Here is a 22,330-nt window from a genome sequence, read left to right on the forward strand (position 1 = left end):
CTTCTGCACTACCTTTTAATTTTTGTTGTTTCCTTTATCCCCGCTACTTGCTGCTTGCTCCTTCATGTGTATATATATATATATATATATATATATATATATATATAGTGCATCAAGAGATACTGAGATGATTTTTTTTATTAACTGAAAAAGGAATGAGAATATAGGATAGATAATATTTTCTTTGTTTCACCTCCAATATTTCATTAGAATAATTTGTTGTTTTTCTCAATTAGGCCAAATTCCGACATCAAGTCAATGAAGTGCAATCCCCCATATGTGAAATGTCACATAATTGCCAATGCCAGGGGAATTTACTGTCAGCAAGATTGAAAGAACACGATTCTACAGCGACATGAACACCAAAAGAGTCATCACTCACTATCCTCGCCACATCACTTCTTCCTCCCTTCCCCCTATAAGAACCAAACCGATTCTGAGTTCTTCTGCTTGTTCCCTTCAATTAATCGCCATCTAATAGTGAAGCCATGGCCGTAGTGAAGCTAAACCCGTGCAAGACTTTCCGAAAGTTTAAGCCGCATCTTCTCATGGTACTGGCTCAAGTTGGCTACACCTTCCTCTACTTCATCACGGAAGCTTCATTCGACCATGGCATGAACCCCCATGTCTACATTACTTACCGACACATCGTGGCGGGCTTTGTAATGCTCCCTTTTGCGTGCTTTCTCGAAAGGTCCGTATCCTCTTGCAAATGATAGTCGTAGACGGTGAATAAACATTTTCATCTGTTTCTTATGTATCTTGCAGGAAAATAAGACCACAGCTGACATTGCTCCTCTTCTTGGAGATTTTCGTCCTCTCTCTTCTGGGGTAAGATTGTCCGACTTTTTGTCTAATTAAATGTTAGCTTGTGCTTATATGTAAAAAAAATTATTCCTTAAAAATAAAATGAACCTGATAAGAAAAATGGACGAATATATATATGTTTTATTAATGTTGGAGAATTTGGAATTCGCAGGGTGGGATTAACACTAAATATGTACTTTGCGAGCTTGAAGTACACGTCTCCAACTTTTGTGGCTTCTATGGTGAACACCATCGCTTCCCTCACTTTCGTAATTGCAGTCGCCCTCCGGTAATCAGTCTTTTTCAACTTTCTGCACCCATCCTGACGAATTTTGTAATAATATGCCGAATCATAATTGAGTCCACTTTAATAAGAAATATTTGCATATTTAACTATTGATAGATTCAATACAATGTCGTCAAATTATTCCATAATTGTTCGTTTAAAATAATACTTTTATGCGGGCATCAATATGAGTTATACCATTATTCTCTGTCCAGCCAACATGCAACCTTGTAGAAGACGCTAAGAATCCCATGATATTTTTGTTTTTCTTGCCAAGATCTTTTATGTTATCGATTATCCCCTACATTTTACGCGTTTGAGTTAGTACCTGATCATGTCTAAATCCGCACGAATAGCAAGTATACATGTATGCGATGCAGGTTTCTTGGTATTATTGCAACAATCTAATGGTAGAGGGAGCCTCTTGTTGTTCCTGATATCGTTGTTGGCACTTATAATTTGTTTTTACATATTTAATTAATTTTTTCAATTATAAAAAAAACTCATTTAATTAATTTGAGAGATAGATAATGGATTGCTAGGTTGGAGGCAGTTGATCTTAGGAATCCTCGAGGGATGGCGAAGGTTGTGGGGACACTGGTCTCACTTGCAGGGGTGATGACCATGACATTATACCAAGGCTCCATTGTAAGGAACTTGGGCCCACCTCTCATCCAAGTCAACAGCAGTGGCAGCTCCACCAATGACGTCCATGGCAGTTGGGTGAAGGGCTCCATCCTCACCGTTGCCAGCTGCATCACCTGGTCCATTTGGTACATCATGCAGGTATGATCATTCCCTCCAAAACACCTCCATATAAACTTTCGACTAAGATCGATTGACAATTTCACAACTATAAGATGTTTTCATCGTGACATCCTATTTGTAAATTTGTAATCGCGTGCTTTTCCCATAAAGGGTAATGTCAAATGTTGATTATGATATAACACGACACACATTAATTCAGGTGACACTAAAATCACATTAGTGCCAACTTGTCAGCAGTAACATCTGATATATGTACTAACAAAGATGGATATCTGATATATACTAAGTAAATGTGCACATCATCTTCTTGTGTGTCACAAAATGTTTCAACATTTCCAATTTCCTGCAGTTTAGGTCAAATGTTATTTTTCCTAGTATACAGCAAGGTCGCAATTGTATGTATCTTCATCGCTAATTAATTAATAACGTGTCCTTTTTTTTTTTGGTGATACCATGAGCATCCTTACTGGATAAAATTAATCCCGATTGATGCTAACTTAGTCTTTGGCTACGACAATCAATATCATGCCTTTTGTGTTATGAATGGAAGGCGTACACATTGAAAAGATATCCGGCCCAACTCTCACTGACAACATGGATGTCTTTTGTGGGCGGGGCCCAGTCTGCGGCCTTCGCCGTCTTCATCAAGCACAAACCTGCGGATTGGGCCATTGGGTTCAACATAGATCTGTGGTCCACCTTATATGGTGTAAGTGATCATTTAATATATGAGATATTAACCATTTCCCAATAGTAAATTGAAGTCCTCAATTAGATCAAATTCAGCTTCAAATTTATGAATGTGTTTATTTTGCTGCGGTGCAGGGAGTGGTTGTCTCAGGACTGATCATCTTCATCCAGCTATGGTGCACGGAGAAGAAAGGCCCGGTCTTCGTGACCATTTTCAATCCGCTCGGCACGATACTTGTTGCAGTCTTGGCCTACTTCATACTCGACGAGAAACTATGCACTGGCAGGTAAACTAAAAAAATGAATCGCCACCTTTGGTCGCTCTATCAGATAAGAAGTTCCTCAAGTTGCACTGACTGACTGTGATCCTGTCCTTGTGTATTATGCAACAGTATAGTCCCTGTATTATTTTACTAATTATGTCCATATAATTACAGCATCATAGGGGCAGCGATTGTCATCGTTGGGCTCTACTTACTGTTGTGGGGGAAAGAAGATCAGCAGGTTCAGATCAAGCTCAATTCTGAAGATCATCTGGTGCAACCTTACTTGACCTCTGATGAAGTGCAAAAGAGAGACACCATGTTTCAGGTGGTCCCTCCGGAGTCAAGATAGGTGTCGACATCTGAAGCTTGAGTACACTATATAAAGAGAAAAGAAAAATAAAGGGGACGCGACACAATCGTACATTTTTCTTTGTGCAGTCATGATGAGATGGTTCAAGACAAATTAATGCGGTATTTTAGAGGTGATAAAAAAAGGTGTTGGGGTTGTACTAATTAATTGTCAGTGATGATGATTCCTGACGAAACGTTAGCAACAACATAAAGATCATAGCTTGTTCCGAAAAAGGAAAAATGCTAGTTACCATTGTTGCAAAATTAAGTGAAAGTTCTTTGAAATATTTGGGTCACATTGCAACGTTTGGATGACACACCGCCAAGGGAGACGGAATATCACATGACAGTGAATTAAAATTAGATGATGCATTTAGTGCGTAGGGCCGGCATGAGGAATGTATGCTATGGATCATTAGAATAATACATGTCAATCATTTCGATTACTCATGGCTTTTTGACAGAGAATTGTGAAGGCCCAAATGCTCTATTTTTAACTCCAAAGAGTTCAATTAACAAATAAAAAGTTGGCAGCTCAAACCTAGTAGAAGGTCAGGAATATTGGTGACTTGAGATTCGTTTAATTAGTTGCGACTGCGTCGAAGGAGCAGTTGGAAGCTATAAAGCATGTATAGCGGTCAGGTAATATCTGGGTTGATTTATGTTTCACCTTGGCTAATCCACCTCTTCGAGTAAAAGATGGGGCCATTCACGTTCAATTCCGCGGATTCTCAAAGATACATACATACATGCATCCTTGAGCTGCAGGCCCACGTGGGATTTCAATCTTGTGGTGACCTTGTTGAAAACAATTGAATTACTTAACCACCTGACCAGAAAATGAACCAACAATTTGCTTCTTGTGGATGTCAAAGGAGATCCTGGCTCCAAACGAGCTCCATTCAGAGCCACTCCTCTTAATTCACGCTTTTTTTTTGTTGAAAAATAATGATAACAGATAAAGTTTGCGTTTGGTTTTCAAGTTGGATAATGATCCAATTCAACTTGATTTTGTACAATAATTGCAAGTGTTGGCAAATATATTGATATGTGAGAACATATATATGCATGTATTTATAGATGTGAAATTTATTTTTTTTGTTGGATATGTGAAATTTAATATTAAAAAATTAATATATATGTGTGAAAGTATATGAAAATTTATTACTAAAAAATTAACTATAAAAATGATTGAAAAAATAATGGGAGAGAATTTATTATTAAATTAGAGGAAAAGATAAAAATGTAATGATTATGTTGTTGAATTGGGGGAAAAGTAAAATTGAGTTGAATTGAGTAAAATTTTGATTTGAAAATCAAACGAAAACTTCGTGAAGTTTTTAAAATTTAGAAATATGTTTAATTTTAATTTTTGAAAACGTTTTACTATTATGGAAGATTTTCTTCCTTTCATGTAAATTGTTGTAATCGCGTAGATTATCATATGTAACATACATAGTTAGCCTAATTTAGGCAATGCACCTAGCTTAGGGGGTATTTATTTCAACTTAATTGAATAAGTGCTTAAAAGTTAGTTATAAGATAAAATGAATGTAAGAAAGATGGAAAGATGGAGTTAATGATTTAAACTACTTAATCATTAAACAAAAAATCATTTAATGAAATAAGTAAAAAAATTTGACTTAATGAAATAAGTTATTCACTTATTAGTGCTCTTTATTTCTCACAAAACTTTTTTCATCTTTATTCATTCATCCCTTCTTTCTATACATTTCTTCCCTTAACTAATTAAGTGCTTAATTTTTAAGCACTTAATTTATCAAACACCACCTTACTCTATTTAGGAGATTTTACCTAATTCTCTTGATATTACGTGCACAATGTATACTTATTTGCTGAGTCGATCAATGAACAACATGCTTTTCAGTCCAAATTATTCTTGAGATGGCATGAGAGTGGTGGTCCCTCGACCGGGCATTCTGATCATTCCTCTGCAGGTCCTATAGGGCTGAGCATCATCTATGTCACTTCCTCACAATTTAGTCTTCCTCTTTGCTTGACTCATTACTGATCGTCATCACTCTCTCATTCTTGAGGGCTTCTTCTTCAAATCCTCTTGGCAGAACCAATGACAAAGGATATCTCAGAAAGCTTGGGCAATACTGTCCCACTTGCCTTGCAGCTAAATCAGTCCAATGGTCTCGACACGCAATTAATTTTGTGCCTCCTCAATGGAAGAAACTACATCACCTGGTCTAGGGCAATGTGTGCTGCCCTCCGAGTGAAGAATAAGCTCAGTTTCATCGATAGCACCATGACCTAGCCAAAGCATGGAGACCCTTTGCTCGAGAAGTGGGAAACTTGTAATCTAGTGCTCGTAACGTGGCTCTTTAATCATCTCGTGAAGGACTTGCAAATCACGGTAGCCCATGCGCAGGATGCTAAGACTCTTTGGGATGATTTCAAGGAGCGCTTCTCTCAAGGTAAAGAGGCCCAGATTCATCAATTAGATAGAAATTTGTTTGTTTTGGCAAGAAGGAAAGCCCATTTATTATTCGAAGCTGAGAGTCTTTGGGATGAGCTGGACACTTGCGATGGGGGTGCACAGTTTGCTACCTAACGGGAAAAAGAGAAGTTGTACCAGTTTCTCATGGGTCTCAATTTGGATTTTCTCACCATTTGATCCAATACTCTGACCATGGAGCCCGTGCCGAACATCAACAAGATCTATGCAATGGTTTTTACATGAAGAGGCTGCTTTCCACAATATGGATTCTAGTGTTGAGTCCATGTGTTTCTTGGCCAAGTCGAGTGGTGGTTTCAATTCCGGGAGAGGTGATCATAAACCGAATCCAAAGGGACGCTCGTATTGTGATTACTGCGGTCGCAACGGGCATTCCACTAAAATTAGTAGAAAAATTTGTAAAAACATCCATTGGGCCTATAAGCGATTGGGTTCATCTCCAACCCAAAAACTCGAGCTAATAAATTGTGGTACTTAATCTCTTATAAATCCATTAGATTCTTCTTAATTTTTTCGTGTGGGATTTTTTACTTTTAACGCCCGCCCTCACGTGGCAACGTGTGGCTTTGACATTCACTTACATGTGCCACGTGGATTAGAATAACCCGCCCTTAAGAACTAACTATGAGCTGGGACTAGACTTCCATGCTCGGGAGGAGGGAGAGACGACAATTGACAATGAGGCCACACTTGGGCTGGACTAATATGAGGTGGGTTTTTTTTTTCTCCGCACTCAGATTCAAAGAGACCATGAGTTCCACACTCGGGCCAAACACAGGCACACTTCGGCTGCCTATCAACAAAGAGACTTTTCAAATAGCGTGATGTAAACCCACACACATGCGCGCGGAAGCATAACCCACTTTGATACCATGTAAAAATATCCAATGGAACTATAAGCGATTTGGCCCATCTCCAGCCCAAAAGCTCGAGCTAATAGATTGTGATACCTAATCTCTTATAAACTCATTAGATTCTTCTTAATTTTTCCGTGTGAGATTTTTTATTCTTAACAAAATTTATGATTTTCCATATAATATCAAAATTTTAAGGGGGTCACCGCCACCCTCATCCCCTTTAGGTCAATCCTAGTACCAAACACAAACTTAGTATTTTTTCTTATGTTATATAAGGAGGTACGATTACTCAACAATTTATCGAACAATTTAATGCAATGCGAAGTAATATTTCGTGGGGCTCTCCATTTTTAATTTGAAATGCTCTTTCCTTTTATGAGAAAAAGATAAATGACTTCTCGCCAAATTAATTATATCTTCCCTAAACGGAAGTATTTCCCTAAACAACATCTCTATTCTTTCAAAGTTGCCGTAATGAACCCTTTTATCTTCTTTTTTTTTGGGTTACAAAGGAGGATTAAAACCCAGAATAATGAAAATAAAATCTTAAATAACTATTAAAAGGGGCGTAGATAGTCCTACTAATTATCAAACTTGCAACATTTAGGTGAACAGGCGAGGGCAATGCCATAATGAATCCTCTCTTATTTAGGTGAACAGGCGAGGGTAATGCCATAATAAAACTTCTCTTTCTCTTCATCAAAATCGGAAAAATCACGAAAAAAAAAAGAAATGAACTTTGAGTTCTCCTTAGGATAGGATACCGAACCATTTTCCCTTTTTGGGTCTTAAGCCCATCTTCTAATTGAAGGCTTTAGGCCAGCAAGTCTTTTGGGTCGTAGGCCCACTTTTTGTCATGGGCTCACTCGGCCCATTCTCGACACACTTGGGTTGACATCTTTTCAGTGTGCACCATATTATCTTGAAACCCAATAGCCTCCGACTAATCCAATTAGAGTCGGGTCGACGCACCAAGGGATAAAACTCTTCTTGTATGGATTTTTTTACTTTCACAAGACTCGATCACTTTAGAGAAATTATAGGTGTCTTACCGGCCTTGAATTGGTATAGTGGTGACTTCAAATCATTTACCAAATCCCAAGCACACCCACTAACTCTTGAAAAACGATACTTAGTAAATCGCATGAAGAGGAAAATTGGTCATTTCCATTTCTAATTATATTCCATTCCATCTCATTTTTGTCATGTTCATTTCTTCCATTTCTATTTCCATATCTCGACCAAAACAAGTGTTTTTTCGATTACATATGTGGCCCATGGGTACAATAAAATAAAAATATCTAATATAGGAACACAGGTAGTCCTACAACGAGTGTCGGACTTGAAACATTTTAATTACTTAGAGAAAGCGTATGTCGTGATACTATATCATATTTTTTTACAAAACGGGCTTTTTTCTACCATTTTAATAGCTTTTACATCTTATTTGGATTGAAGGTTATGGAGAGTTATGAAAGGATGAGTTATGGAGGGATAATAATAACCTATGTTTGACTTTTAAAATTTTTAAGAGGGGGTATGGAGGGATAACTAATCCCACCATAATCTTTCATAACCTTTATATTTTAATCCCACCAATTTGAGGTAGGGATAATAAAATCAACTATTGAGATAATATTATAAAAAATAATCAAGAGTCAAGATCTTTTTCAAATTCTCACACCATCCCACCCAACCTTTTAATGAAGTTTATTCAAGCATAGGTTATGGAGAATTAAAGAATTCTTCCATAATCCACCCCATCCCATCTGTCCATAATTGACCCTACCACTTCAAAAACCTTTAGATGCTATCCAAACAAAGTGTTAAAGTTGTCGTAAGATTTTACAAGTTACATATGAATGTTAAATTGGAACTTTTACATGTTGTTTGGATACAGGGTTATGGAGCGGAGCTTTATGGATGGATTAAAATAACTCATGTCTATCAATTAAAAGATAGAGGGTTATGAAGGGTTATAGTGGGATTATTTATCTTCCGTAACTCACTAAAGACTCATATTTTCATTCCACCAATTTGAGGTATTATGAAGGATTAAGTTGTCAAAAGTCATTTTTAACCATTTCTTTTCACAAAATTGCAATATTGTCCTCTCTAGCTATATTACATTTGCTCGCTCATATATATGCACCTAAATGTACATACATATATTAGATATAAATCCTTTTCTTTCATCTATACGCACCTCTATTATATATATACATACAGATATGTATATCGTATAAACTCTATTGTATATTTTATTATATCTATTGTTCGTTCACCTCTATCTACCTTCGTTCTTATATATATGTATATACACACATATATATACACATAGGATTATATATATATTCATTACACAATTACAATTTACTGACATACATATATACCTATATGTATATATTGTAAATATTATTAAATCTATTGTTTATCTTTCTTCGAGCATTATACAATGTTAATTATAATGTTCATTGTGTCACCATATCTAAAAATATGTATATACATATATGTTAGTTATTATTGAAATAATTAGTTTGTGGCGCTCATGCAATATTGAAGATATGTATATACATATAAATATATATATATATATATATCTACATACATATTAAGTATGTACATTATGAGACTTTATTTAGTTTTAATTTAACATTTTTATCACAATATACTTTTCTTGTGATAAAATTTCTTTCGTAGCAAGAGAGTTGACATTGAATATGTACTATGCGAGCTTGAGATACACGTCTCCAAATTTTGTGGCTTCTATGGGGAACACCATAGCTTCCCCAACTTTCATAATCGCTGTCGCGCTTCGGTAATTAGTCTTTTTCAACTCTCTACACTCAACCTCATGAGTATTGTAATAAAATGCCAAATTGCAATTGGGCCCAGTTTAATAAGCAATATTCCTAAATTCAAGTCTCTTCAATACACTATCGAATTATTCCATAATTATATCGCACATTAAAATAATATATATATTTTCACATCATATGATTTATACCATGCTTCTCTTTCCATCCAATGGGGCAGCAACCTTGTAGAACATGTTACAAGCTATCCTAAGATGATTTTGTTTTACACCCATGATCCTTAAGAAATATCCTGCACGTTTTTCCCTCGTCTGAATTAGTCTGATCATATCTACATCGGCAGGGAGGACAAGTATTTATGTACGCGATTACAAGTTTCCCGTATTATTGCAACATTTTAACGGTGGACGGAAACTTCTTTCTGTTTCTTTTTTTTTTAATTTAATTTTTCGTGCATGGTTTATTAATGAATGGGTTGATAGGTTGGAGGCGGTTGATCTTAGGAATTCTCGAGGGATGGCAACGGTTGTGGGGACACTTGTCTCACTTGCCGGGGTGATGACAATGACACTATACTTAGGCTCCATCATAAGGAACTTGGGCCCACCTCCCATCCAAATCAACACAGGTGATGGCAACTCTACCAGTGACGTCCATGGCAATTGGGTGAAGGGCTCCATCTTCACCATGGCTACATCACTTGGTCCATTTGGTACATCATGCATGTCTGATTATTCCCTCCTAAACACCTCTATAAGATGTTTCAAGTGAGAGGGATCGAGTTTCACAATGATAAGACGCTTTCGCCCTAATATCCGATTCGTAAATTTGTCATGGCATGCTTTTTCCACAAAGGTAACCTAAAACGTGGACTATTACATGGCATGGCATTTGTTTTCTTCTTCTTGAAATCTTTTTTTTTTTTTTTTGCGTAACATGAATTTTAGGAATATATTTTGAAATGATCAGACTCGTACCAAATGCTTCAACCATGTAAAACGAATAAAAATTAGTGGTCGAATGCAATTTCATTAATTGGTTGAGCCGGACAACATTAGAATAACATTTGTACCAAATTCTCGACTATAACATTTGACGAAAGGCACATCTGTGGCATCATTAAAGAAGATGGAATATGAACTTGGGAACTATAAAGTGCTTTCGTCGCGATATCCGATTTGAAAATCAGTAATTGCACGCTTTTAAGTAAAAGGAATCTCAAATGTTGACTATACCATAATAATGCATTCATTTATCTTCTTACACACCTTCACATTTCCTTTTCGTAAAACCTTTGATAGGGCTGAGCCGGACTCCGAGCATGAGGATAAGTTGTATATTTCTACCGGACCGGTTACCAAAGCACGTGCCAAGAAATTGGAGCAAGCCTTGTAGAACTTATGGACGCATATTCGAGAAGAGGCACGCAGTTCGAGATACGAACAAGTCGACTCGGGGCTAATTTTGGTCATCAAGAGTGCTGGACCTCATCAGTACACATCGGGGCATTAAAGGATGACCACAACTACCTCAAATCTAGTTAGAATATGTCTTCTAGAAGATGGTCAACAAATCTGGTTGAAATATGTCTTCTAGAATTTGCTAAGAACTTGTGCTTTCCTTAATTGTTTTCAGATTACAAGAGCATTATAAGCTCTTCCTTAGGTTATTTTTTTCACAACTTTCTGTCATTTTCTATCTTGTGTGAGAGATATTATCCAAATTGTTTTTGTTGAACTTATGCTTCAAGGGTTGCAAGTCGATTACTTGTAGTTTTAAGTTTCGTATAATATTGGTTTCTAGCTCTACATAGCTATGGGGTCAATATTCCACCCTTCGAAATCTCTATCTTGGACGATCCGGGATTTGATTCCATATTATTGTTGCTGGGTGGGTTCGACAGGGTTCGCATCATTTTGGTATCAGAGCTAAGGCTCCAAATTGAGGTTTCATCTATCCTTGTTCTTTCCTTGTTCATCATTTTGGAATTTTTACATCTATCTTCCATTTTTATCCTTTCCATTTAGTCTTGTCTAATCTGTTCATAGCTATCCAAAAAAAAAATCTTCCAAAAAAGAGAATTAAAAAAAAGAAGAAAAAGGATCGAAGTAAAAAAAGAAAAGAAAAGAGAAAAGGATCTGAAATGGGCGAAAAATTTATTAAACAATTTGATGTCTTTGTGTTGTAATTGGTCTGTGGTGAATTAGAGTGATTAATTGTTTCGCTGATTACACTGGCCTTAAGTTGATCTGTCATAGTTACTCTCATTCTGTTTTTTCTCCAATCGTATTTGTGTCAATTCCATATTTGATTCGTCCGGGCTTATTCCTTTCACATACATCTTGTCCATCCATATCTCTTTGCTTCTTTGCTACTTGGAACTGATTTATAAGTGGCTTGAGCGAACAAGTAATTTCCTCAAGGACTTGTAATTAGATTGCTTAGTTTCTCCAGAACTTTGTGGAGAAATCTACGAGAGGAAAAAGGCAAGCGCAGGTGAGATCATCAGAGGGTAAAAGCCATTGTATCGAGTGAAATATAAGAGTTTGTGTGACATCGATTTGAGAGTAAACACGTGAGGGAGTGATTACGAGATCCTTTTACTCTAAGATTTCTTTGCAGATTTCAACATGTCATAAGAAAATAACGGGGGACTTGAACAAAGTAGTGGAGGGCTTGATCAGAGCATAATCATTCAGGCTATGCAACAACAATTTGAGCGAATGAACAAGGTGCTCAATACAATCAATGACCGGTTGGAGAGGCATGATGAGCGGATTGACCAGTTGCGACAAGCTCCCAATCAACAACCAAGGAGGAACAATAACCGACAGCCGGCACCAATTTGATGACCACGAGGAGGGATCCTATGATGATGAGGATGATGTGTCTTCCATTGCCACAATGAGACAAGCTCGAAGAGCAAGGGCTGAGAGGCAATGGCGCAGACGTGGGAGGCGCCAAGAAAGAGACACCGTTGATCGTAATATGGGGTCTATCAAGTTGATCATTCCTCCATTCCAAGGCAAGAGCGATCCCGATGTTTACATCGAATAGGAAAGGAAGGTTGAGCTGGTTTTTGATAGTCTCAACTACTTCGAGGAGAAGAAGGTGAAGCTTGCAGCTGTGGCATTCACTGATTATGTCATAGTTTGGTGGGATTAATTGACGGTGAGTAGACGCCGAAATGGGGAGCGACCTATTGACAATTGGGAGGACATGAAAGTTATCATGCGGAGGAGATTTGTCCCATCCCATTACTACCGGGATTTACACTTGAAGCTACAGAATTTTAAGCAAGGGTCTAAGATCGTGGAGGAGTACCACAAGGAGATGGAGATTACCATGATTTGCACCAATGTTGAGGAGGACCGAGAGGCAACCATGGCTCGGTTCATTAGTGGACTTAATCGGGAGATTGCCAATATTGTGGAGCTGCACCATTATGTGGAGCTTGAAGAATTGATACACATGGCTATGAAAGTTTAGAGGTAGCTCAAGAAGGGGGGACGATCGTCATCCGAATTCGAGTCCTCTAATTCGAATTCGAAGTGGACGTCCAAGTTTGAAGGGGCTGGACCTAAATGGGCTGGTTCGAAGCAAGAGGAGAAGGCCAAGGGAGACAAGCCCGCAACCAAGTCATCATCTGATTCTAAGAAGAGGGGTAACTCTTCTTCCCAACCTCAAAGAAACCGTGATATAAAGTGCTTTCGTTGTTTGGGTTCTGGTCATTATGCTTCTCAATACCCGAACAAGAGAGCCATGATTATGTTAGTTAATGGGGAGATTGAAAGTGCGGATGAGCATGTGAGTGACACGGACTCTATACCATCACTTGAAAATGCCGATGATGTGGAGCATGCTGTATCGGATCAAACTCTTGTTGTTTTGAGAGCTCTACATGTGCAAGCCAAAGAAGATGGTGATGAGTTACAAAGAGAGAACATTTTCTACACTCGATGCCTCGTGAAGGATCGAGTATGTGGACTGATTATTGATGGAGGAAGCACTGTGAATGTGGCAAGCAAGCTGATGGTGGAGAAGCTTGGTTTGAGCACTCAAAAGCATCCAAGGCCATATAGGCTTTAGCGGCTAAATGAGAGTGGTGAATTGAAGGTGACAAAACAAGTGTTGATCTCATTTTCTATTGAGAAGTACCATGATGAAGTTTTGAGTGATGTAGCTCCTATGATAGCCAGCCATTTGTTACTCGGGAGGCCATGGCTGATCAAAGGACTACACATGATGGGTACAAGAATCGGTATAGCTTCATCAAGGATGGTCGAAGCATGACACTTGCCCCGCTGCCACCACATCAAGTGTTCAAAGAGCAACTCCAAATCAAGAAGTTTAGTGCTGAGAGTTCAAAAGAAAGTAAGAGAGTGGCTGAACCAAAAGAAAAAGAGAGTAAAAGTGAGAGGAAAGAAATTCGAGAGGAAAGTGAGAAAGAGAGTGAAAAGAAAGAAAAATTTGAGAGTTCAGTCATGAAAAGAAAATAAGGGAAGAAAATGAGTTTCTTCACAAAAAAGAGAGAGTTAGATAGTGTTAGTAAGGATGAAAGGCCAATGATATTGTTCTTATACAAATAAGCCTACTTATCTACTAATTTTAACTCATCTTTGCCTAGTGTTGTGGTTTCTCTTTTGCAGGAATTTAATGATGTGTTTCTTGAGGAGATGTCATCGGGATTGCCACCAATCCGTGGGATCGAACATCAAATTGATTTCATCCCGGGAGCACCCATTCCAAACCGACCAGCATATCGATGTAGTCCCGAAGAAGCAAAGGAACTCTAAAAGCAAGTTGATGAGCTGCTGACCAAGAGCTATGTTTGAGAAAGCATGAGTCCATGCTCTGTGCCCATGTTGCTTGTTCCTAAGAAAGATGGCACATAGAGGATGTGTGTGGATTGCCGAGCTGTGAATAAGATAATGGTAAAGTATCACTATCCTATTCCATGATTGGATGATATGCTTGATGAATTGCATGGTTCCACTATATTTTCTAAGATTGATTTGAAAAGTGGGTACCATCAAATTTGCATGAAAGAAGGAGATGAGTGGAAAACAGCATTTAAAACCAAGAATGGATTGTATGAGTGGTTAGTGATGCCATTTGGATTGACTAATGCACCCAACACATTTATGCGCCTTATGAATCATGTATTGCGTGCTTACATTGGAAAATTTGATGTTATTTACTTTAATGATATTCTGATTTATAGCAAGACTGAGCATGATCATATGGATCATTTGAGGTGTGTTCTTGAGGTGCTGAGGCATGAGAAGTTGTATGCTAACCTTAAGAAGTATGAATTTTTCTTGGAAAGTGTTGTTTTTCTTGGTTTTGTTGTAAGTTCCAGGGGTGTAGAAATAGATGAAGAGAAGGTGAAAGCAATCCGGGAATAGCTTACACCCACTACCATTGCTGAGGTTCGAAGTTTCCATGGCCTTGCTGGATTCTATCGAAGATTTGTGCGCAATTTTAACACCATAACTGCTCCTTTGACCGAGATCATCAAGAAGGAAGTTGGCTTTAGATGGGGCAAGGAGCAAGAGAAGGCATTCAATACCTTGAAAGAAAAGCTAAGTTCTGCTCCTTTACTGATTTTACCGGACTTTTCTAAACCTTTTGAAATCGAATGTGATGCTTTTGGTATTGGTATAGGTGCCGTCCTTATGCAAGAGAAAAGGCCTATTGCTTACTTCAATGAGAAGCTCAACGTGGCTGCGTTGAACTACTGCACACACGACAAGGAGCTCTATGCTTTGGTGAAGGCTTTGGAGACATGGCAGCATTACTTGTGGTCCAAGGAGTTCATCATTCACACCAACCATGAGTTCTTGAAGCATTTAAAGGGTCAAAGCAAGCTGAATCGAAGGCACACACGTTGGATCGAGTTTATCGAGATGTTTCCCTATGTGATCCAATACAAGAAAGGTAAGGAAAATGTAGTGACTGATGCATTATCCCGCAAGTATACTCTTATCTTAACTCTTGATGCCAAGCTTTTGGGATTTGAATATATTAAAGAGTTATACTTGCATGATCATGATTTTAAGAAAGTCTTTTCTGAAAGTGAAAAGGGGGCATTTGATAATTTTTATAAGCATGGGGGTATTTGTTTCGTGAGAACAAGCTATGTATTCCACAAAGTTCCATACGAGAGTTGCTTGTTAGGGAAGCCCATGGGGGAGGTTTAATGAGGCGTTTTGGTATGACTAAGACCTTAGATGTTTTGAGAGAGAGCATTTCATTTGGCCACATATGAAGCGAGACGTTGAAAGGATCTGTCTTAGGTGTGTCACATATAAGAAAGCTAAATCTAAGATTCAACCTCATGGACTTTACATGCCTTTGCCTGTTCCTAGTCATCAATGGACTGATGTATCAATGGATTTTGTTTTGGATTTGTCTAGGACTAAGAATGGTAAGGATTCTAACTTTGTAGTAGTAGATCGTTTTTCAAAGATGGCTCATTTTATTCCTTGTAAGAAGACGGATGATGCTACTCATGTGGCGAACCTTTTCTTCAGGGAAGTAGTGCGTTTGCATGGCATTCCCAGAACCATTGTAAGTGATCGTGATGTTAAGTTCCTAAGTCACTTTTGGCGTGTTTTGTGGGGTAAATTGGGAACAAAGCTATTGTTTTCTACCATTTGCCACCCACAAACTTATGGGCAAACAGAGGTTGTAAATCGAACCTTAGGTACTTTGCTGCAAGCTGTTCTTAAAAGGAGCTTGAAAAGTTGGGAAGATTGCATTTCATTCATTGAATTTGCATATAATCGGGCCATGCATTCTTCAACTAAGTTTTCTCCATTTGAGGTTGTTTATGGCTTTAATCCACTAACCCCATTGGATTTAACTCCATTGCCTATTGGTGAGATTGTTAGCCTTGATGGAAAGCGTAAGGCAGAATTAATAAAGAAGATCCATGAAGAAGCAAGGAACCACATCTTGCACAAGAACGAGCAAGCTGCCACTCGAGCCAACAAGGGAAAAAAGTATGTCACTTTCGAACCGGGAGATTGGGTTTGGGTTCATTTCAGGAAGGAGGGATTTCCAAGCCAAAAGAAATCAAAGCTGAATCCGCGAGGAGATGGACCATTCCAAGTCTTAGAAAAGATTAATGACAATGCATACAAGCTCGATTTGTCGGGAGAGTATCAAGTGAGTTCTACATTTAATGTTTTTTTATCTTTCTCCCTTTGATGTGGGCGCAGATTCGAAGTCGAATCCTTTTGAAGAAGGGGGGAATGATAGGGTTAAGCTGGACTCCGAGCATGAGGACAAGTTGCATATTTCTACCGGATCGATCACCAGAGCACGTGCCAAGAAATTAGAGCAAGCCTTGTAGAACTTATGGGCGCATATACAGGAAGAGGCATGCAGTTCGAGAGATGAACAAGTCGACTCGGGGCTGATTTTGGTCATCAAGAGTGCTGGACCTCATCAGTACACAACATGGCATTAAAGGATGACCACAACTGCCTTCTATCTAGTTGGAGTATGCCTTCTAAAATATGCTAGAAACTTGTGCTTTCCTTAATTGTCTTCAGATTATAAGAGCATTATAAGCTCTTCCTTAAGTTATTTTTTTCACAACTTTCTGCCATTTTCTATCTTGTGTGAGAGATATTCTCCAAATTGTTCTTGTTGAACTTATGCTTCAAGGGTTGCAAGTCGATTACTTGTAGTTCTTAAGCTTCGTATAATATTGGTTTATAGCTCTACATAGCTACGAGGTCAATATTCCACCATTCGAAATCTCTATCTTGGACGATTCGGGATTTGATTCCATATTATTATTGCTGGGTTCCGCGACGGATTCGACGAGATTCGCATCAACCTTTTTCTGCATAATATGGATCATAGGAACTTTATTTAGAAAAATCGCGTTCATATCTTCTAAGCGGACTAAGGTGAATTCTAGGAAATTACTTAATTATATATGAAGCATGTTAAATGATTGATCCAACGAGACCGAAAAGTGTACCTGCCAACTTCTCGGCAGTAATATCTGATGTGAAATGTTGCTCTTTTCTGTTTACAACCAAATTGCAATTGTATGAATCGTCGTCACTATATTAATCAATAACATGGCCTTTCTTCTATTTTGGTGAGATCAGCCTTATCGGACGATCGATAACGTGTCTTTGTGTTATGAATTGAAGGCGTTCTCATTGAAAAGATATCCGGCCCGACTCTCATTGACAATATGGATGTGTTTCGTCGGCGGGGCCCAGTCAACTGCCTTCACCGTCCTCGTCAAGCACAAACCTGCGGATTGGGCTATTGGTTTCAACATAGATCTTTGGTCCACTTGTATAGTGTAAGTGATTATACAATACGAGATATTAATTAAAAAGTTTCCGATAATAAAAAATCCTTAATTGAATCGAATTCAGCTTCAAGTTTATGAATGTACTGTTTATATAATTTGTTAGGGAACAGGGAGTGGTTTGCTCAGGACTGATAATCTTCATCCGGCTAGGGTGCACGGAGAAGAAAGGCCCAGTCTTCTGACCATATTTAACCCGCTTGGCGCTATACTCGTCACAGTTTTGGCCTACTTTGTCCTCGGGGAAAAGCTTTACGTTGGCAGATAAACTTCTAAGAATTAATGAAACCACCGCTGCTCGTTCATTCTATATCAGTTATGAAGTTAATTGAATTGCACCTACTGTCCCGTCCTTATATATTAAGTAAGTAACAGTATAGTCCTCGTACTGTTTTACTAATTACTTGTGCATAATTGCGGCATAATAGGGGCAGCGATCATCATCGTCGGGCTCTTCTTACTGCTGTGGGGGAAAGAAAAAGATCAGCAGGTTCCGATCAAGCTAGATTCTGAAGATCATCTGGTGCAATCTCACACGACATCTGATGAAGTGCAAAAGAAAGACACCACGTTTCAGGTTGTCCCTCCAGAGTCAAGACACGCGCTGAAATTTGAGTAAACTACGAGAAAAAGAAAAATAAAGAGGACGCACGACAAATTATTTGAAGAAATTATGCAAGGAGTAACCCCTCCTTTTATTCAAAATCGTCAGAGTGCACAGGGCATATATAATTTACATATATAGATATTCGAGGCCTAAATATTGACTTTAAATTCATTGCATGTAAGATATGGTGTAACTATCATCAACGTGCTTGTAAGGATGTTAGTAGAGATACAATATTCCTAGTTTATTAAACATATGTTTAACCAAAATGTAACTAGCTAGTAATATAATCGAGAAGAACTGAAAATAAGACCACAGCTGACATTGCTCCTCTTCTTGGAGATTTTCGAGCTCCCTCTTCTGGGGTAAGATTGTCCGACTTTTTGTCTAATTAAATATTAGCTTGTGCTTATATGTAAATATGTACTTTGTGAACTTGAGGTACACGTCTCCAACATTTGTGGCTTCTATGGAGAACACCATAGCTTCCCTCACTTTCGTAATCGCCACCGCTCTTCGGTAATCAGCCTTTTTCAACTTTCTGCGCCCATCTTGACGAATTTTGTAATAATATGAGGAATCATAATTGGGCCATTTTAATAAGCAATATTCCCATAATCAACTCTCGATAGATTCAATACACTGTCGTCGAATTATTCCATAAATTCACGTTTAAAGTAATACTTTTATGCGGGCATCAATATGATTTATACCATTCTTCTCTGTCCACCCAACATGCAACCTTGTAGAAGACGCTACGGATCCCATGATATTTTTGTTTTTCTTGCCAAGATCTTTTATGTTATCTATCCCCTACATTTTACGCGTTTGAGTTTGTACCTGATCATGTCTAAATCCGCTCGAATAGCAAGTATATATGTATGCGATGCAGGTTTTCTGGTATTATTGCAACAATCTAATGGTAGAGGGAGCCTCTTGTTGTTACTGATATCGTTGTTGGTATTTATAATTTTTTTTTACATATTCAATTAATTTTTTCAATTAAAAAAAAGGGCTCATTTAATTAATTTGAGAGATAGATAATGGATTGGTAGGATCGTTGCGGTTGATCTTAGGAATCCTTGAGGGATGGCGAAGGATTTGGGGACACTGGTCTCACTTGGGCCCACCTCTCATCCAAATCAATAGAGGTGGCAGCTCCACCAGGGACGTTCATGGCAATTGGGTGAAGGGCTCCATCCTCACCATTGCCAGCTGCATCACCTGGTCCATTTGGTATATCATGTAGGTCTGATCATTCCCTCCAAAACATCTCCATATAAACTTTCAACTAAGATCGGTTAAGAATTTCGCAACTATAAGATGCTTTCATGGTGACATCCGATTCGTACATTTGTAATCGCATGCTTTTCCCATAAAGGATAATGTCAAATGTTGGTTATGATATAACATGACACAAATTAATTCAGGTGACACTAAAGTCACGTTAGTGCCAAACTGTCAGCAGTAATATCTGATATATGCACTAACAAAGATGGATATCTGACATATACTAAGTAAAGGAGCACATGCAACAAAATGTTTCTAACATTTCCAATTTCCCGCAGTTTAGATCAAATGTTATTTTTACTAGTATTCAGCAAGGTCGCAATTGTATGTATCTTCATCGCTAATTAATCAATAACGTGTCCTTTTTTTTGGTGATATCATGAGTGTCCTCACTGGATAAAATTAATCCTGGTCGACGCTGACTTGGTCTTGGATACGAGTCATACGACGATCAATATCGTGCCTTTGTGTAATGAATTGAAGGCGTACACATTGAAAAGATATCCGGCCCACTCTCACGGGCAACATGGATGTCTTTTGTGGGCGGGGCCCAGTCTGCGGCCTTCACAGTCCTCGTCAAGCACAAACCTGCGGATTGGGCCATTGGGCTCAACATAAATCTGTGGTCCACCTTATATGGTGTAAGTGATAATTTAATATATGAGATATTAACCATTTCCCAATAGTAAAATGAAGTCCTCAATTAAATCAAATTCAGCTTCAAATTTATGAATGTGTTTATTTTGCTGCGGTGCAGGGAGTGGTTTGCTCAGGACTGATCATTTTCATCCTGCTATGGTGCACGGAGAAGAAAGGCCCGGTCTTCGTGACCATGTTCACCCCTCTCAGCACGATACTTGTTGCAGTCTTGGCCTACTTTATACTCGGCGAGAAACTTTACATTCGCAGGTAAACTAAAAAAGTGAACCGCCACCTTTGGTCGCTCTATGATATAAGAAGTTTCTCGAGTTGCACTGACTGACTGTGATCCCGTCCTTGTGTATTATGCAACAATATAGTCCCCATATTATTTTAGTAATTATGTCCATGTAATTACAGCAACATAGAGGCAGCGGTTGTCATCGTTGGGCTCTACTTACTGTTGTGGGGGAAAGAAGATCAGCAGGTTCAGATCAAGCTCAATTCTGAAGATCATCTGGTGCAACCTTACTCGACCTCTGATGAAGTGCAAAAGAGAGACACCATGTTCCAGGTTGTCCCTCCGGAATCAAGACACATGCTGAAATTTGAGGACGCACCACAAATTATTTGAAGAAATTACGCAAGGAGTAACCCCTCCTTTTCTTCGAAATCGTCGCAGTGAACAGGGCATATATAATTTACACATGTAGATATTCGAGGCTTATACTATCGACTTTCAATTCAGTGCATCTGAGATATGATGTAATTATCATCGGCGTGTTTGTGAGGATACTAGTAGATATACAATATTCCAAGTTTATTAAACTTATGTTTAACTGAAATGTAACTAGCTAGTAATATAATCGAGAGGAACTGATGATCCAGACATTACTTTGCGACTAGGATATGTAACTCATGACGAGTACGAAATGTATCGTCGTCGTTCGAAAGAACGAATACATTATATGGACAGGGCTTAAGACAAGGAGTGGGCCTAAAATTAACAAGCCCACTGGGGCGGCCCAAAATAGATGGACTTAAAACTAGAGGACAAGGCCTAAGGAGCATTGTCTGTAAATGGAAGCCTTCCCATGAAGGGAAGGCAACCCACGACCTCTTTCTTTCTTTATTTCTTTCTTTCTTTCTTTTTTTTTTTGGGTGGAAGCAATCGACGAATTTCCAATAACGAGCAATCTCCCATTTATCTTCAGCTCTCTTCACCCCGCTTCACTCTCTCTTCCGCTCCCCACTGGAAACCACCAACACTCCATCACACTCCCCCACGTTGATCGCCACCGTAGAGGGCTTCGAGTTCTATTGCATTTGATGCCTTTCAGGGCATGAAATTGGATGTAAACAGAAAGGATGCATGTTCTCAGCATGAAGAAAGTAAAAGTGCAGTGTATCAATGGTAGTTGTATGCGATATTAGGTAGCCTTGGTCAGTTCTTAATGTTAGAAATATTATAAGATTTATTTAGGAAATAGAATATTTTCAGAATAAGATCATATCGATCTATTAGGTAGTTAATATCCTTAGGATTTTCTAGATTTGATTTGATATTATTCAGTATCTTTGATATTTATTTCTAGATTCTCTAAAGCCTATAAATGGGCGCATTATCTATGATATTTGTTGAGTCGTTCTGTTCAATCAATATATTTTACTCCAGTGGTTTTTGGCTTTATAGCCACCACGTATCCCTTTTTATTTCTACTCTCTTCTTTCAATTATATGAAATTCGTCATGGTATCAAAGCGGATTATGCTTTCGTGCGCACGTGTGGACTCACACCACGTCAGATTCGATTTTGAGGCAGTTAAGAGTACATCTCATGTTAGTCAGGCTCGACAATAGCCCGATTCAGTTCTGAGGTAGTTAAAGGTGCACCTCTAGTTGGGCCCGAGTGTGGACCTCGATGCTAGTTTGGTGTTTGTCTTCCCTCGTCTGAGCACAGAAGAGGATGTCCGACATGTGGTCAGTTGTTTTGGGCGGATGTCTAAAGGCATGCGACACAAGCTGGACCACACGTTATGACGTGAGAGCGGGTGTTAAGATATGTTGTATCCCACACGGAAAAATTGAGAAAAAAAACTACAAAACTTATATAGGCTAGGATCC

General features: G+C 38.5%; 1 protein-coding gene and 2 pseudogenes across 1 annotated transcript; all 3 read left to right on the forward strand.

Annotated features, from left to right (window-relative positions):
• Nucleotides 1-349: 349 nt before the first annotated feature.
• Nucleotides 350-3,614, forward strand: LOC116206880 (WAT1-related protein At5g07050-like). The gene is made up of 7 exons (XM_031539706.1): nt 350-694; nt 769-831; nt 980-1,096; nt 1,636-1,879; nt 2,412-2,570; nt 2,687-2,838; nt 2,989-3,614. Exons 1-7 carry the CDS (start codon nt 489-491, stop codon nt 3,164-3,166), a joined length of 1,119 nt encoding a protein of 372 aa, XP_031395566.1. The 5' UTR covers nt 350-488; the 3' UTR covers nt 3,167-3,614.
• A 1,643-nt stretch (nt 3,615-5,257) lies between these two features.
• LOC116209023 lies at nt 5,258-18,289 on the forward strand (annotated as a pseudogene).
• A 54-nt stretch (nt 18,290-18,343) lies between these two features.
• LOC116209024 lies at nt 18,344-20,840 on the forward strand (annotated as a pseudogene).
• The last annotated feature ends 1,490 nt before the right edge of the window (nt 20,841-22,330 follow it).

This window comes from Punica granatum, chromosome 5 (genome assembly GCF_007655135.1).
Source record: "Punica granatum isolate Tunisia-2019 chromosome 5, ASM765513v2, whole genome shotgun sequence".
NCBI classification, from domain to species: Eukaryota; Viridiplantae; Streptophyta; class Magnoliopsida; order Myrtales; family Lythraceae; genus Punica; species Punica granatum.